This window comes from Rhea pennata, chromosome 29 (assembly GCF_028389875.1).
Source record: "Rhea pennata isolate bPtePen1 chromosome 29, bPtePen1.pri, whole genome shotgun sequence".
Classification (NCBI taxonomy): Eukaryota; Metazoa; Chordata; class Aves; order Rheiformes; family Rheidae; genus Rhea; species Rhea pennata.
The window spans coordinates 4,910,118-4,927,132 of record NC_084691.1 but is presented as its reverse complement, the minus strand read 5'-3'; the positions used below and the strand labels follow the sequence as shown (position 1 = coordinate 4,927,132).

Genomic DNA, 17,015 nt, shown 5'->3' with positions numbered 1-17,015 from the left:
CGCGGCGCCGCGCGGCCGTGCCCCGGCCTGGCCCGGCCCGGGGGGCCGCGCACGCGGCCGGGGGGCCCCGGCGGCTCCCGCGGCGCCGCGGCACCTTGCGGTGACGTCACCCGTGACGTCACGGGCGGGCCTGCACCGCAGCCCCCTCGGCGGGGCGCCCGGCGGCTCATCCCCGCGACCTCCCCGCGTGTGGCCCTTCCGCTCGGATGATGTCACGGGTGACATCACAGGGCGGCCCTGCAGCAGGGCGGGGTGGTACCGAGTCCCGAGCGGACTCTGGGGGTGACGTAGTGGTATGACGTCAAGCGCAGCCGTCGGGTGACGTCACGGGAGGGGGCGGGGCGACGCTCCCGGGCGTCCCTCCCCCGCACCCCCGCCCCCACCCCGGGATCAGGCGAACGCGCTGGCCACCTATAGGCCGGCCCTCGCCGCCTCATTTGCCTGTCCCCGCCCCGCGGCGCGCGGCGCGGCCAATCGCGAGGGGCTCGTCCCCGCCGGGGCGGGCGGGGGCGGGGCTATGCTAATAACCTACGCAGCGCCGCGCCCCGCCCCGCCCGCCGCGCCGAGGACCCCCGGCCGCCGCCGCCGCCGCCGCCCGCACGGCCAGCCCCGCTCCCGGCCCCGCTCCCGGCCCCGCTCCCGGCCCCGCCCGCCATGACGCTCCTGGCCGCCGGCAGCCGGGCGGCCGCGCGCCTCCGCGGCCCCAAGGTGAGGGGCGCCCGCCGCGGGCCGCGCCTTAAAGGGGCGACGGCGGCGGGGGGGGCCCGCTCCTGGAGGCGGGGGGGGGGCGGCCTTAAAGGGGCCGCGCAGGCGGCGGGGGGCGGCACGTGGCGCGCGGGGCCGCCGCTTGCGGCCGCGCTTTGTCCGCCCCGGCGGGGGGGACGCGGCCCGCTCTGCTCCGGGCGTGCCGGGCTCCGGGCGGCGGTCGCCGCGCCCCGCTTTGCGGAGGGGGCTCTGGGCTGGGCCCTGCCCTCCTGCAGCCGCAGTTGGGGGGGTCCCGGCCGTGTTTGCAGCCCCCTTCCTTACTGGGGGGCTCCCTGCTGTCTTCCCGCCCCCTGTGTTGGGGGGGATCGGGCCTGTCTCCATGCGGTGTTTGCAGCCCCTCGGGGGGGGCTCCTCGCCGTGTTTGCATCCCCTCTTTTGAGGGGCGGCGGTTCCGAGCTGCACTGTCTGCCGTCTTTGCAAGCCCCCTTATGGGGGGTGTTGGGGGGCTCCCTGCCCTGTGGCAGCCCTCACTGGGAGACTTTAGGGGGGATTTGCAGCGTGTTTGCACCCCCCCAATTCAGAGGAGGCTCAAGGGGGGCTCCCTGCTGTGTTTGCAGCCCCTCTTTTGGGGGAGAGTCCCTGCCCTGTCCCCCTCATTGCAGGGGGCCCCACTGCAGGGCCAAGCCCCACTGGGACTTGGCAGCCCCTGCTGCAAGGTGCCCAGCAGTGCCCCCCCTCCCTGGTCTGTGGTATTTGGGGGAAAGGTGGGTGCGGGGGCCCCCGTCCCTGCCGCGGGGGCTGCTGTGCTGCTGCGGCCCTCCCCGACCGCCCGCGCCGTAGAGGGCATTGGGGTCACGCCGGGGGGACCCTGCGCCGTGGGCTCCGGCCCCATGGCCCGACGGGGGGGGCGGCCCACGGCTCTGGCAGCCGTGGCCTGGCAGGTCAGGGCTCACGGAGGAAGCGTGTCCGTTGCCGGCCGGGAACGGCAGCCTGTTTGCCTTGGCTTCGGCCCCCACGGTTTCATAACGATCGTTGCAGCATCCCCATCGACCGGTGCTTTATTTTGGGATTCTTTCACTTCCCGGCCCTGGCCGTGTTGTGGTGTCCCACTTGGCCCCCGCACAGCCGCGAGACCAGGCAGGGCCAGCCCCGGCCGCCGCTGCGGGACCCAGCGGCCCCGCATCCCGCCTCACTAAAATTAGTCCGTACCGACGGTGGCCGCAGCCAGATGGCCCGGCTGACCGGCGTGAACCTGGCAGCTTTACCGGCTAATCCCGTTCCTCCTCACCCACCTTGCTACCGCCGGCCCCGCACTGCTCCCGGCGCTGCCGCCGTTGGCACGGGTGACCTTGACGGAGCGACGCGGCTGCGGGAGGGGCCCGGGGCGCCCGGCCATGGGAAGGGGCATCCCGCTGCCGTGGGGCACGGGGGGACGCATGGTGCTGCCCGCTCGCCGCGGGGAGGCTCCCCGTGCTGGGACGCGGGCGGGAGCCGCGCTGCGGCCAGTGCTGGGTCCGGCAGCTCCGGCGCGCCCGGCCCCGCCGCGGGCTGCCCTGCGGCTGGCTGCGACCTTGGGCTTGCTGCTGGCCCTGTTGTTTCCAGGGCCTTTCGTATTTTCCTCTCGGCATGATGCGGCCTGTTCCTGCAGCCCCGCTCCATTGCTGAGTAACGGGCCCAGTAACCCGGCACGGCGCAGCTCGCCGGCGGGGGGCTCGGCCGTGTCGCGCCCCTCGTCGCCGAGCTGGCTGCGCTCGGGGCTCCGCAGCGCCGTGCTCCCTCCCTCCCCAGACCCAATGGAAAAAGCGAGTCATGTTCCTCCGCGGCTGCCAGAGTCTCTGGAGGGCCCTGCTCCTGCCGCGGAGGCACCTGGCCCCAGCCCAGAGCCGGAGACCTCCTTTGCTGGGTGCTCGGCCGCAGGACACGGCAACGTCGCGGGGGTCTCTGCGGGGTGCAGAGGGACCGAGGCGCGATAGCAGGCGCGGAGCTCGCCGGCTCCATCCGGGCCTTCCCGGGCCGGAGTCCCCACGTTTGACTTGGTGCTGGCCAGGAACAAAGATCATTTTATTTTTTTTCTCCTCTGGAAAGCTGCCAAGCCAGGGCCAGGGGTTGTAGCACTGGTGCCGATACGGAGGAAGCCCGCTGTGGTTTCGCTCCCGCGGCCGCGCGTTATCGGTGGCCCAGGCCGCCGCATGTCCTTGCAGCCTGCGCGTTTCCGCTCTGGTCGAGGCACCGGGAAGCGAAACGCTGGATGGCTTTTGCTTCCCGCTGCTGAGTCGCGTAGTGCTCTGCAGCGGTTCCTGTTCTGGCCTGGTTGCGCTGGGCAGGTGCTGGCTTTGCGGAGCTGCAGCCTACGCTGTGCGTGAGCAAAATGCTGCTCTGAGCCCACTGGGAGCCCAGTGGCTCCCCTCCCCCTGCGTGCTTGGCAGCTGGTGAAACCTGTTTGGGTTTGATCTCCCCTGTGCACACGTGGGCATAGAGAAACCGCCGGCTCCGGTTGCAGGGTTGCAGGGCATAGCGTCCTTGCAAGACGGGCAGGAGTCACGGGTCTCTTCCTGCGGCAGCCGCGGCTGTGGGAGCCCTGCTGCCAGCTGGAGCAGCCTGGCCCCCTGCCAGGGGATGCTCCTGTGGGATGTGGCCAGCGGTTCGCGGGCTCTCTTGGGTGCTCAGATCTTCTTTATATCTCTAAAAGCTTTATAGAAACGAGACAAGTTGAGGGCTTGAGGGCTCGTGGCCCCTTTTTGTATGGTAATGCTTAAATACCCATGCCTGCTCTCCCACAGAATGCACCATGTGTCCTCTTTGCAGCCCGTCACGCCAGTGCCGCCACGGTAAGAGCAGATTCTGCCCCTGCTACGATCCCTTTCCCTGCTCCGGGTAAAACACCGGATTGGGGGGGGGGGCATGCAGTGAGCCCAGGACTGGTGGGACTCGCTGGTAGCTCACGGCTCCACTCCCTCCCTTTCTGCCCAGAACCTGAAGGATGTCCTGGCAAACATGATCCCCAAGGAGCAGGCAAAGATCAAGAACTTCAGGCAGCAGCACGGCAGCACTGCCATCGGGCAGATCACGGTGGACATGGTGAGCGGCGAGGGCGGCCAGGCAGCGCTGCCCTCCCAGGGGGGGCCACATCCCTCCGGTGCTGGGCTGGGTCGGGGGCACCGGGCTGTTCCCAGTGCCGTTAATGCCTCCTGCTGCCCTGCTCCAGGTGTACGGTGGGATGAGAGGCATGAAGGGGCTAATATACGAGACCTCGGTGCTGGATCCCGATGAGGTAAGGCCTGATCCTGCCCTGCTGTAACGGCTCCCGCCTCGCGCAGGGCCACCCTGCGGCGGCTGATGCTTGTCCCGGGCTCTCCAGGGCATCCGCTTCCGTGGCTACAGCATCCCCGAGTGCCAGAAGCTGCTCCCCAAAGCGTCGGGGGGAGAGGAGCCGCTGCCCGAGGGTCTCTTCTGGCTGCTGGTGACAGGAGAGGTGCCCACCCAGGAACAGGTAGGGCGCCGGGGGCATCTTTGGGGCCGCAGGAGGCTGACGACTCCTGCGCGAAGCCCCGAGGGCTCAGCCCCTGCTCTCCCCGCAGGTCAGCTGGGTGTCCCGCGAGTGGGCCAAGCGGGCTGCGCTGCCCTCCCACGTGGTGACCATGCTGGACAACTTCCCCAACAACCTGCACCCCATGTCCCAGTTCAGCTCTGCCATCACCGCCCTCAACAGCGAGAGTAAATTCGCCCGTGCCTACTCTGAGGGCATCAACCGGGTCAAGTACTGGGAGGTACGGGGGACTCCAGGGCTTTGTGGTGGATGCGGCGAGGTCTGAGCTGCCCTCGGCTGCAGCGAGGTGCCTCCAGCTCCGGCTGCTCTGCCTGTGAAGTTTGATGATCCAGGGCCTGGGTCTGTGTTGGTGGAATTCTGGGGCTCACAGGACCCCTGCGGAAGAGCGTCCGCCCCATCTAACCCTGTCTCTCCCAGTTTGTCTATGAGGACGCCATGGATCTGATTGCCAAGCTGCCTTGCATTGCCGCAAAGATCTACCGCAACCTGTACCGCGAGGGCAGCAGCATCGGGGCCATCGATCCCAACCTGGACTGGTCCCATAACTTCACCAACATGCTGGGCTACACCGACCCGCAGTTCATTGAGCTCATGCGGCTCTACCTCACCATCCACAGGTGCTGGGGATGGACACAGTGGTGTGGGCAGAGGCACGGGAACAGGAGCAAAAGGAGGGAACTTGGCCCTGCTCCCTGCCCCGAGGGCTGGGTACGGTCCCCGGCATGCCCAGGCTGCTCCAAGGATGGAGGGAGGTTTGCTGCCAGGCTGGATGTGGCACTGGCTTAATGCAGGCAATATGGGGCAGCCGAAGGGCAGGGCTGTGCTGAGCCAGGCAGGGGTCCTGGAGGGTCCCTGGGGCATTGCGGGACAGGGCTGTCGTCACTGTCCAGAATGCCGCAGGGGTGTTGCAGGGCGGGCAGCTCCCTCCAGCAGCTGTTGGAGGGGGACGTGGTGGCCCTGACGTGTCCCCTCACCCCTGCAGCGATCACGAAGGTGGGAACGTGAGTGCCCACACCAGCCACCTGGTCGGCAGTGCGCTCTCTGACCCATACCTTGCCTTTGCCGCGGCCATGAACGGGCTGGCTGGGCCCCTGCACGGCCTCGCCAACCAGGTAGGGCACCTCCGCACGTCCCTGTCTGTGCGTCCGTCCGTGTGGCTCCGTTCTCACCCCCCGTGCCTTGCTGTGCCCCCCAGGAGGTGCTGCTGTGGCTCACCAACCTGCAGAAGGAGCTGGGTCAGGACGTCTCAGACGAGAAGCTGCGAGACTTCATCTGGAACACGCTCAACTCGGGCAGGGTGAGTCTGCAGCCGGGACGAGGCACCGGGGCCGGGATGGTGGCCGTGGCGGGCTGGGGTCTGACGCCCTCCCGTTGCAGGTGGTGCCTGGCTACGGGCACGCGGTGCTGAGGAAGACGGATCCCCGTTACACCTGCCAACGGGAGTTCGCTCTCAAGCACCTGCCCAAGGACCCCATGTTCAAGCTGGTGGCCCAGCTCTACAAGATTGTCCCCAATGTGCTGCTGGAGCAAGGCAAGGCCAAGAACCCCTGGCCCAATGTGGACGCTCACAGCGGGGTGCTGCTGCAGGTAAGCGCGGGGGCTGACCGGGGCCGCTTGGTCCCTCCCCAGCTGGCCGAGGGGCTGTGCTGGCGGAGCTGCCCCGACACCCTGCCCCTCTCTCCTCCACAGTATTACGGCATGAAGGAAATGAACTACTACACGGTGCTGTTCGGGGTCTCCCGGGCCCTGGGCGTCCTGGCACAGCTCATCTGGAGCCGGGCGTTGGGCTTCCCGCTGGAGAGACCCAAGTCCATGAGCACAAAGGGCCTCATGCAGCTCGTGGGCTACAAATCTGGGTAAAGAAGGGACACGGGAAGGGCCGTGGCTCGCTGCTCCCCGGGGAGCACCGAGGCACTGCCTTGCCGCCGCACTGGGCCCAGGACAGACTCGGCACTGAACCCTCCTCAGGCACTGCCCCCCCCCCCCCCCCCGTTATCTGTGGGGCCATCTCAGCCCCACAGCGCTGCTCTTCCCCCCTTCCGACCCCACGTGCTTCAGCAGCACTGCCGCGCTCCCACTACTTGCGGGCTGTGGGAAGGGGAGACGAGGCAGCTGCCACGGGGGTGTCCCGCTCCCCGTCCCGTCCCGCCCTCCCCAGCACAGGGCTGCCCCCACCGCCACGGCCGCCACCTGCCATGGGGGGAGGGAGGGGGCTCCGGCCCCCAGTTCCTCCCCGCAGCAGCAGCAAGGGGGCAGGTGCTGGGCCAGGCACCCCCACCCGGTTCCCAGCAGCACCGCGCATGGAGGGAGCCCCCAGCTCCCCCGCTGCGGGGCTGGGGGGCCGGCGTGGCTGCGGGCGGGTGCCCCGTCCCCACCCCGCCGGTGCCACCCCGGCGGGGTTCAGGGCAGACTCGTGTCCAGGCTCAGCTGTGACATCGGCTGCCCGCGGCAGGGCCTCGAGCCCTCGGAGCAGCTCCATAACGAACGAATGTCTCAAACCTCCCTTTCTCCCTAGAAAGGACTTGATACACTCCTCCTGGCCCGCGCCCCTCGCGTGTTTGTGTGAATCCTCTTGTCCGATGCCCCTGGCAGCCAGAGCTGCCCCCCCCCGTGCCCCCCTCCCCAGTGTGAGCCGGATGCTGGCCCCAGCCTGTTGCAGGTGTTGGGCGGTTCTGTACAAACAACAACAAAATGCAAAATAAATGTTTTTATTAACAAACTCAGCTCCTGCCTCCCTGCCCGCTGTTGGGTGCAGGGGCCCAGGGAGGGCAGGATGGGCCCAGACCCCTGGGCCTGGCTCTGCTCCTGCGAGGGGGGGGGGGGGTTGGAGGGCTGCATCCCCCCGACTCACTGTGCAGACTCACTGTGCAGCCCTGGGCCTTGGTTTGTCTCTGCTGGGGCCGGCGAAGGGCTGGTGGCATCAGGACACAGGTACCAGGGTGGGGGCCTGGCTGTGGGAGGGCCGGGGGGGGGGGGGGGGGGCTCAGCATGTAGTCCAACTTCTCCCTGCTCCCCACCCAACCCCCTTCCCCACCCCCCCCAAACGAGGACCAGGAGGCTGCGCTCACCCTTGGAAACTGCTCTTTATTGGCCTATGAACGTCCAAGGCCTAGATGCCCTCAGTGACAGGGACAAAACGGGGGGGGGGGAGGGGGAGCTGTGAGCTGAAGGAGCCCCCCCCCCCCCCCCCCTCTTCTGGGGAGTTTCTTAGCCTGGTGGAGCTGGAGCCCCCCCCCCATCTCCTGCAGAAGATAAGGGAAGACATGCTTGAGGGATGCATGACTCAGGGATGATTGGGGGGGGGGGGCAGCCGGATGGGGCTGGGGGGGGGGGGCCAGGGCCTGCTGGGACAGCTCAGGTGCAGGCAGCGCCCAGGGCATGGCCGAGGCCGGTCCTGATCCCTGCAGTGCCGGCGCTGCCCCAGGAGCAGCCCCAGGCACCTCTGCCTGCGGTGGGGGCTGGGGGTGGTGGGGGACGGGGCGGAGCGACCCTCCCCGTCCCCTGCTGTGCGTGTGACTTGTGCAAACTGTGCAACAGCGGCAGGGCAGGCGCTGCCACGGGCACGGGGGGGGGGGGGGGGGGCGCGGGAAACGTGGCTCCCGCTGGTGCGTCCCTGTGCCCTGCCGCGACGGTGCCCCTCAGGGAGGCCGTTCTGGGAGCCTGACCAGGGGCCAGGCAGCAGCTCTGCTCCAGCCTCTATTTCCTCTCTCTCTGCATGCTTCTCCTTCCCTTTTGTTCCTAAAAGGGCTGGGGGGCACCCTGGCAGCCAGGCCCCTGCTTGCCCTGGGTGCCCCCCCTTCCCTGCCTCCCTCTTGCACCTTCCCCTGGCAGGATCTGGCTCCTGCCTCCTCCTCTTCCTCCTCTCCCGGAGTCCGGAGGGCAGAGCCCAGGCGCAGCTGGCCCAGGAGCTTCCCCTGCTGCTGCAGCAGGAAGGCCCCAGAGCTCGGGCCCTCTGGCCTTTGCCGAGGAGGGGACTTAAAAAGCAACAAGGGAGGGGGGAAGCGAGCTCCCAAGAAATAAAATAAAAATTTAAAATCAGCTACAAAATCAGGGAGCCCAGCGCTGGGCCACGGCTCCGGCGGCATGAGATGGGGCTGGGGGCCTGCAGCAGTCCCCGTGCTTGCGGGAGCATCACCTCTTGCTCCTGGGGCCAGGAGGGAAGTTGAGGCAACGGCAGCAGAGACGCACTCAAATAAATATTTAAGAAGGTGGGCAGGGCAGGCGGCCCCCGGCCCAGGCACAGTCCGCAGTGGCCCAGCTGCCCTCACGTCTGGTGGATCTCGTGGAACATGAGCTCCCGGGGGATGCGGGTCTCAGGGCCGAAGTTCTTGGCGGCCCGACGCTCGAAAGCTGCCACCATCTGCTTGACTACTTCATCGAAGAAGACGGTGGCCAGCTGGGAGTGCAGCAGGGAGCGGAACTCGAAGGAGATCTGGGGAGGAGAGCGGGCGACGTGAGCCCCCAGCAGGGGAACCAGAAGTCGAGGTGCCCGCAGAGGGCGGCGGCCAGCTTTGCGCAGCAGGTTCCGCACCCCACCTCCCTCCCCGGGGGCTTCACACCGCGCAGGCGCCCGCCTGAGCAGGGCCGAGCGTTACCGAGAAATCCACGGTGCTGGTGCGGGGGTAGCCGGGGATGCCTGGGCTGAAGCGCCAGCTCGTCTCCAGGTGGTTGAAGAGGCGCCCGTCAGTGCAGACGGCCTGCGGAGCGGAGCAGCCTGTCAGGAGGCCCTGGGGAGCCCGGCAGCACCGGGCCGGCCGCCTGTGTGCCACACGGCGCTGTGCTCACCTTGACGAGGTGGGGCCGCACGAGAGTGACGATGGAGGTGTAGCGCTCCAGCACCGGCGGGAAGCCCACCTCCAGCTGGGCCTTGACGTGACCTGTCCGCTTGGAGACCACCACCGACTTCTTGCACCAGGGCACGAAGTTCTTGTAGTCCTCCACGTTGGCGACCACGTCGTACATTTCCTGCATGGAGTACCTGCAGGGCCCGGTGCCGTCAGCGGGGCCGTGGCCGCCCACACCCCACGCATAAAGCGGGGAAGGTCTGCAGGGATCACGGAGGGGGAAAGCGAGGTCTCCGGCTACCAGGCAGGAGAGGCAGCCGTGGCCACGTACCCGATGATGCGCCGCTCCGAGTATTCCTTCCTCTTGTTGCTGAAGGGCCCTGTGAGGTTGAGGAAGGTCCGGCTGGGCTGGGCCCGGGGCTTCCACTCGGCACCGCTCACTGGCCGGGGCAACTGGCTGAGCCGGACACCGCACAGCGCCGCACACCTGGGTGGGAGAAACAGGCATTAGCGGAGACTGTGCAGAGAAACAGCCCAGGAGAGTGAGGCGCCTCACGGCCTCTAGGGCTACCTGCTGGTGAGCCGGGCCCAGGGCGGCCCCCTGCCTCGCACGGACGCCCATCAGCAGCCACGCACAGTCCTGGTGCGGCTACCAACACCGCTGTTGCATAAGACGAGGAAGGCAGGGGAAACCCGACCTGAGGAACATCTAATCCAGACCAGCAGAGCCGGAGGACAACTGCCCGTAAACCCGCGCTGCCGCTCGCTCGCTCCTCCCCTGCCCTGCGCCTGGGGGCATAGCGGCAGCGGTGTTCAGAAGGTGCCTTCCCTGCCTGATGGCAACAGGCCAGCAGGGAGGGAGGCGCCGCTCGCCATCTCCCCAAGGAGACGCCTGTCGCCCGGGCTCTGAAGGTGGCTCATCACCCAGCCCCGGAGCTGCTGGACGGCCACCGGGTTCCCTCACGGTAACACTATCTGCCACTCTGGCGGCAAGAGCATCCGGGCAGGACTGGCACTGCTCGCCCTTGGCATGGCAGCTGCCTGCCCCAGCCCAGCCTTGGGGGGAAACCGAGGCACAGACCACCCAGAAAGAGGAAACCGCATCCAGGAGGGAGCCCCGATGATTCCCAGGCCACCAGCGGGGACACACCAGCTGCCTGGCCTTATTCAGCCTGTCCAAAAACCAGCAGCGTGGTCCCATCCAAGCACCAGGAAGGCGACAGCTCGGACACTGCAGCAGTGGGAAGAGAAGGGGCTTTACGGCAGGACAGACCCTGGGGCACGGCAGCCTGACCAGCTCAAACACCACAACAGCCGTAACTGCAAGCGCTCTAGCGCCCGCTGGGACAGCACCGGTATTTTTAGATGTGCCTGCACGCAGGTCACACCAGCTCTCCCTCCAGGAGTGGTGGCCCAGGGAGAAGGTCCTGCTTCTCCCAAGAGTTCCTGGATGTTCCTGCTTCAAGGAGAGTCACACGGTGAACCTGACAGCCCTGAGGTGCTCAGAACAGCCAGCAACCCAGGGGCTGTTTCAGAGCCTGCCATGGCTTTGAGCCGGGCAAGCCAGGTCACGGAGGGCCCTGGCCCTTGGCTGAGCAGCCACCACAGGTCTCGGCCTCCAAGGAAAGCCGGCAACGCCATGCAGGACCTCCCCTCGGCTGTGACCGATCCTGCTGCTGCCAAAGCCTGGCATCGCTCCGCCGGGCAGCACAGGGTGCTATGTGTGCGCCCACAGCAAGGTCTCAGCAGCACTGTCTCCTAAAGCAACCCCTCAGTGAGATGCTGCCCCTGATCCCATACGCAGATCCTGCCTTTCACTCTGATCTGGCAAAAAAAAAAAAAAAAAAAAAAAGAAAAAGAAAAAAAAGAAAAAAAATTTAAAAAAAGAGAAAAAAAATGACAAGTGTGCTGGGAATGGGAGCTGCTCCCTGCACCCAGCCCAGCACTTGCCCGAGGTCAGCGCTGGGGTGGGGGGGGGGAAACAGAGTGAGGTGGCACAAGGTCTCCTGAACTCGCCGTTCGCCTCCTTTCCAAAGTCTAGGCAGGACGTGACATCCACAAGCGACCGCCAGACACGGCCGACGTCACTTCTTCCCTGCCCGCAGCCCTGCTCCAGACTTCCCAAGGGAAGTCCAAGCTGCAGGACCTCCTGCCCCCGGCCCCCACGCTGCCCCCGGCCCCCACGCTGCCGCCGTCCCCGCGGCCGGGCCCCGCGCTGCTCCCGGCCACCGTGGAGCGGCTCGGGGGGCCGCGGGGCCGAGCGCTGCCCCCGTCCCGGCCCCCGGGGAGACTCCCCGGGCCCTGTACGTCCTCCAGAGCCCCCCGATGCCCCACTCCGGGCCCCGCTCGGTGTCCTGGACACCGCGCTGCCCCTCGCCGGGGCCCTGCCCGGTGACCGGGGCGCCCCGGGGCCCCCAGCCGTCACAGGCCCGGCGCGTCCCCAAGCCCCTCGCTGTCCCGGGGCCCCGGGTGACCTCCAGGCCGCCCGCTCCGCGTGCCCGGACACCGCGCCCCCGGGCCCGGGCCCGCCCCCGGCCCGGTGCCGCTGCCCCGGCCTCACCTGCCGGGCGGGGCCGCCGCGGCTCGCAGCCGCTGCCGCGCGCCCAGCCGCAGGGCGCCGCGGAGCCGCCCGGCCGCCATGGCCGGCGCGGGGGGATCCCGGGGACGCGGCGCCGCCGCCGCCCGCGCGCACCGGCGCCGCCGTGACCTCTCACCCCGCCCGCGACGTCACCACGTCGCCATAGAACCCGCCGACGTCACGCTCCGGAGGGCGCTGCGCGGCGCCGGCGGGCACCGCCTCCCGCGCGGAGCACGACGGGAGCCACCGTCCCGCCGGCGCGGGGCACGACGGGATCTGTAGTCCCGCCCCCCTCCGAGGGGCTCGGGCGGCCTCGGCGCGGAGCTGCTGGGGACCCTCGGCCCTGGCCGGGAGCCGCCCCGAGGGCTCCGGGCCCGGGATCCCCCCGGCCGGGAGCTGCCCCGGGACCCTCGGCCCTGGCCAGGAGCTGCCCCGAGGGCTCCGGGCCCGGGATCCCCCCGGCCGGGAGCTGCCCCGGGACCCTCGGCCCTGGCCGGGAGCCGCCCCGAGGGCTCCGGGCCCAGGATCCCCCCGGCCAGGAGCTGCTGGGGACCCTCGGCCCTGGCCGGGAGCTGCCCCGAGGGCTCCGGGCCTGGGATCCCCCCGGCCGGGAGCTGCCCCGGGACCCTCGGCCCTGGCCGGGAGCCGCCCCGAGGGCTCCGGGCCCGGGATCCCCCCGGCCGGGAGCTGCCCCGGGACCCTCGGCCCTGGCCGGGAGCTGCCCCGAGGGCTCCGGGCCCGGGATCCCCCCGGCCGGGAGCTGCCCCGGGACCCTCGGCCCTGGCCGGGAGCTGCCCCGAGGGCTCCGGGCCCAGGATCCCCCCGGCCAGGAGCTGCTGGGGACCCTCGGCCCTGGCCGGGAGCTGCCCCGAGGGCTCCGGGCCCAGGATCCCCCCGGCCGGGAGCTGCCCCGGGACCCTCGGCCCTGGCCGGGAGCTGCCCCGAGGGCTCCGGGCCCGGGATCCCCCCAGCCGGGAGCTGCCCCGGGACCCTCGGCCCTGGCCGGGAGCCGCCCCGAGGGCTCCGGGCCCGGGATCCCCCTGGCTGGGAGCTGCCCCGGGACCCTCGGCCCTGGCCAGGAGCTGCCCCGAGGGCTCCGGGCCCGGGATCCCCCCGGCCGGGAGCTGCCCCGAGGGCTCCGGGCCCGGGATCCCCCCGGCCGGGAGCTGCCCCGGGACCCTCGGCCCTGGCCAGGAGCTGCCCCGAGGGCTCCGGGCCCGGGATCCCCCCGGCCGGGAGCTGCCCCGGGACCCTCGGCCCTGGCCGGGAGCCGCCCCGAGGGCTCTGGGCCCGGGATCCCCCCGGCCGGGAGCTGCCCCGGGACCCTCGGCCCTGGCCAGGAGCCGCCCCGAGGGCTCCGGGCCCGGGATCCCCCCGGCCGGGAGCTGCCCCGGGACCCTCGGCCCTGGCCGGGAGCTGCCCCGAGGGCTCCGGGCCCGGGATCCCCCCGGCCGGGAGCTGCCCCGAGGGCTCCGGGCCCGGGATCCCCCCGGCCAGGAGCTGCCCCGGGACCCTCGGCCCTGGCCAGGAGCTGCCCCGAGGGCTCCGGGCCCGGGATCCCCCCAGCCGGGAGCTGCCCCGGGACCCTCGGCCCTGGCCGGGAGCCGCCCCGAGGGCTCCGGGCCCGGGATCCACCTGGCTGGGAGCTGCTGGGGACCCTCGGCCCCTGTCCCAGAGCTGCCCCGGGATCCCAGTCCCTCATCGCCAGCTCCAGGCCCCTCACACCCCTCGTGCAGAGCCTCCCCTGGCCAGCGCGGCCGAACGCGAGCGCTGGGTCCCATGGCACCGGGCTGGTGGCAGGGCTGGCGGCACAGCCGGGGGACAGGGCCCAGATGGGGCTGTGCGCGCTCCCCGCGGCACCTGCCTTTCCAAGAGAACAGTTAGGTCTGCTGCTCCCTTCTCCGGGGCTAGCGTTTCCCCGGATTAAAATGTCAGCAGTTGCTCTTTGCAGCTTTTTGGCTCTGTCATTTCACCTTGATTTCACTGTTAGGTAACACTTGGCTAATTACAGATCCCAAAAACACGATAAAAATAGCCTCACTACAGTATCAACAGCACTATCTCCAGCTCCTCCTCCTCTGAACTCGGTTCAACCGGAGCCCAAAGCGGAGCTGCCATGCCAGTCTCACAACCAGGCCTTCATCAGCCCCGTTGCAGGCAACCTAATTATGTCTCTCGGTGTTATTTCAAAAGACATGGGGAGCAATTGGTTGTTTTTTTCCCAAGTTATCTACTCCCTTTCCACACTGAGCGACGGAAAATAGAAATTCTTGTTACCTGCAGAAAATGCACAGTCCAATTCATCACGAGGCACCAAAGTTTTCTTTGTTTAAAGTTATTTCCAAGCAGGGGATGGATATGGGTCAGAGAAGCAACTACGTGGACTTGATTGCTAATAGGCCCTGGTTGGGAGAGACTACAGGTCCCAGCGTGAAAGCCTCAAACTTCAGCTAAATTGCTGCAGCATCCTTCTGGGCAAGTGGGAAAGTGCTCTGAGCGCCTTCGGAAGCCGTGGGTCGGCTGGGCTCTGCTTCCCCTGGCAGCACTGTCTGAACCTGCTAGACATGCTTTGAGGGGTTATTATCACTGCATGACAGCGCAGCTGCTTATTTGCTATGCTTTGATATTGGGCTAGGTGCTGTACAAAATGCCAATTTTGCTAACAATTCTTGCTTTCAGGAGTTCACAAATCAAAGGCCTAATCCCATAAATAGACCAACCAAGTCTGCAGTGGGAAGTGGTTTATTTGGTACCAAGTGTTTGCAGGAATGAGACCTAAAGAACCAATGTGACAATGACAGCAGGTAGTGGCGGAACTGGGGAAAGAAGTAGCCCTAGCTCCTCAGTGAGTACTTAACTGGGTTGGTCTTTTTGGAGAGGCCATGGATGAAGAGAGCTGGATTCTCCACTCAGCTCTCGCTGCCCTGCAAATGGTTTGTCCATCTGTAAAACAGCCCCCGCAGCGGGACAGCTTATTTCATCTGTGGCAACACTCTCCCCACTCTGGGCTCAGTTCTTGTGATGAGCAGCTCCACACCCTTGTCTCCAGATGCAAAGGTTTGGGGGGTCAGGGACTGCCCCTCGCAGCATGTTTGCCCGCTGCTGAAGGCAATGAGGTCTTAGTGAGGTTTTTAATCGCTCCATAATGGAAGAACCTGAGCTCCTGCTTCCATAATAAATGATTACGCTGGTTCTGAACATGGGACATGGCCTGGTGATTAACCTGGCAGAGGAAAGGGGATACAGGATGCAACAAATGCATTTGTTGACATGATCAACTACCAATTCTAATTACAGTGGCCTTGCAGGCTACCAGCCAAGCATGCCCGGAAGCTGCCACCAAGAGGAGATGGTTCCAGATGGTTAAACGTGACTATCAAAGATCTAGATGACATAGTTCCTACCCGCGACTCCCTTGCAAGCCGGTCTTCAATCCATTGTGGCTTCCCCCAAAGCCTGGGCAGCACAGTGGGACACTCACCCCTGGTCAGAGCCTCTCGTGTGTGCTCATTCAGCCAGCTTAATGTGGAAGCCACAGACCAGAGTTGACTTGAGGGAAGCAGCAGCATCTGCAGGAAAAGTTGATGTGCAAACTCGCTGGCCTGCCTGCAGGAGCCACTGGTGCCTGACTTGCGATAGCAAAACCACCAGGAGTTGATGAAGAGGCAGATAGAGAGCAGGGCGCTCTAAGTTGGCTCAGGGCTGCCAGGTCTAGGCACAGTGGGAGAGGAGACCCGGAGGGAAATGTGCGAGGGGTTAGACATCTTCCCTGCGCCTTCCTGCGAGCCTGATGGTTCCCAGTTCCCCACTGAGTTAGAGTCTCTGTGGGACTTCCCCGAAGGGCCCGTTGCCTTCCAGCAACGCCTTGCTCCACCCCAGAGTCTTCTCCATGGGTCGTGTCTCCCTGGAGCCCAGCACCCCCAGGCCCTAGGGTTCCCGTGGGGCCTTAGACCAGGGGGAATCTGTGGGGCTGGCATCCCTAAGCTCCAGGGTCTCCCTGGAGCCCAGCACCACTGTTCCCTAGATTCTCCTTGGGGCCAAGCACCCCGCTCCTTGGCCCTGCCACCACCAGCCCGGGGGTGTCAGTGGGGCCCAGCACTCCGCTCCCTGGGCTCAGCACCCCCAGCCCCGGGGTGTCAGTGGGGCCCAGCACCCCCAGCCCTGGGGTGTCAGTGGGGCCCAGCACTCCGCTCCCTGGGCTCAGCACCCCCAGCCCCGGGGTGTCAGTGGGGCCCAGCACCCCCAGCCCGGGGTGTCAGTGGGGCCCAGCACTCCGCTCCCTGGGCCCAGCACCCCCAACCCCGGGGCGTCAGTGGGGCCCAGCACCCCCAGCCCTGGGGTGTCAGTGGGGCCCAGCACTCCGCTCCCTGGGCTCCGCACCCCCAGCCCGGGGTGTCAGTGGGGCCCAGCACCCCCAGCCCCGGGGCATCAGTGGGGCCCAGCACTCCGCTCCCTGGGCTCAGCACCCCCAGCCCCGGGGCGTCAGTGGGGCCCAGCACCTCCAGCCCGGGGTGTCAGTGGGGCCCAGCACTCCGCTCCCTGGGCTCAGCACCCCCAGCCCCGGGGTGTCAGTGGGGCCCAGCACCCCCAGCCCTGGGGTGTCAGTGGGGCCCAGCACTCCGCTCCCTGGGCTCAGCACCCCCAGCCCCAGGGCGTCAGTGGGGCCCAGCACCCCCAGCCCTGGGGTGTCAGTGGGGCCCAGCACTCCGCTCCCTGGGCCCAGCACCCCCAGCCCCGGGGTGTCAGTGGGGCCCAGCACCCCCAGCCCTGGGGTGTCAGTGGGGCCCAGCACTCCGCTCCCTGGGCTCAGCACCCCCAGCCCCGGGGTGTCAGTGGGGCCCAGCACCCCCAGCCCTGGGGTGTCAGTGGGGCCCAGCACTCCGCTCCCTGGGCTCAGCACCCCCAGCCCCGGGGTGTCAGTGGGGCCCAGCACCCCCAGCCCTGGGGTGTCAGTGGGGCCCAGCACTCCGCTCCCTGGGCTCAGCACCCTCAGCCCGGGGTGTCAGTGGGGCCCAGCACTCCGCTCCCTGGGCCCAGCACCCCCAGCCCGGGGTGTCAGTGGGGCCCAGCACCCCCAGCCCGGGGTGTCAGTGGGGCCCAGCACTCCGCTCCCTGGGCCCAGCACCCCCAGCCCGGGGTGTCAGTGGGGCCCAGCACCCCCAGCCCGGGGTGTCAGTGGGGCCCAGCACTCCGCTCCCTGGGCCCAGCACCCCCAGCCCGGGGTGTCAGTGGGGCCCAGCACCCCCAGCCCTGGGGTGTCAGTGGGGCCCAGCACTCCGCTCCCTGGGCCCAGCACCCCCAGCCCCGGGGTGTCAGTGGGGCCCAGCACTCCGCTCCCTGGGCTCAGCACCCCCAGCCCCGGGGTGTCAGTGGGGCCCAGCACCCCCAGCCCGGGGTGTCA

General features: G+C 68.3%; 2 protein-coding genes across 2 annotated transcripts; one reads left to right on the top strand and one right to left on the bottom strand.

Annotated features, from left to right (window-relative positions):
- The first annotated feature begins 599 nt into the window (after positions 1-599).
- On the top strand, positions 600-6,975 carry CS (citrate synthase). The gene is made up of 11 exons (XM_062597128.1): positions 600-708; positions 3,486-3,533; positions 3,676-3,783; positions 3,911-3,976; positions 4,064-4,195; positions 4,284-4,472; positions 4,670-4,869; positions 5,235-5,364; positions 5,448-5,549; positions 5,630-5,839; positions 5,942-6,975. The coding sequence occupies exons 1-11, from the start codon at positions 655-657 to the stop codon at positions 6,110-6,112; spliced, it is 1,410 nt and encodes a 469-aa protein (XP_062453112.1). The 5' UTR covers positions 600-654; the 3' UTR covers positions 6,113-6,975.
- On the bottom strand, positions 6,945-11,676 carry COQ10A (coenzyme Q10A). The gene is made up of 5 exons (XM_062597130.1): positions 11,597-11,676; positions 9,368-9,523; positions 9,038-9,230; positions 8,848-8,949; positions 6,945-8,684 (listed from the first exon to the last, which is right to left on the bottom strand). Exons 1-5 carry the CDS (start codon positions 11,674-11,676, stop codon positions 8,517-8,519), a joined length of 699 nt encoding a protein of 232 aa, XP_062453114.1. The 3' UTR covers positions 6,945-8,516.
- Positions 11,677-17,015: the final 5,339 nt, after the last annotated feature.

Excerpts from the sequence above, each read along its gene's own strand:
- CS (XM_062597128.1), top strand. The coding sequence starts at position 655 with ATGACGCTCCTGGCCGCCGGCAGCCGGGCGGCCGCGCGCCTCCGCGGC. Across the intron at positions 4,196-4,283 it reads AGGTGCCCACCCAGGAACAG|GTCAGCTGGGTGTCCCGCGA; the intron begins GTAGGGCGCCGG and ends CTCTCCCCGCAG. Across the intron at positions 5,365-5,447 it reads TGCACGGCCTCGCCAACCAG|GAGGTGCTGCTGTGGCTCAC; the intron begins GTAGGGCACCTC and ends TGTGCCCCCCAG.
- COQ10A (XM_062597130.1), bottom strand. The coding sequence starts at position 11,676 with ATGGCGGCCGGGCGGCTCCGCGGCGCCCTGCGGCTGGGCGCGCGGCAG. Across the intron at positions 9,231-9,367 it reads TCGGAGCGGCGCATCATCGG|GTACTCCATGCAGGAAATGT; the intron begins GTACGTGGCCAC and ends CGGGCCCTGCAG. Across the intron at positions 8,685-8,847 it reads CCAGCACCGTGGATTTCTCG|ATCTCCTTCGAGTTCCGCTC; the intron begins GTAACGCTCGGC and ends TCTCCTCCCCAG.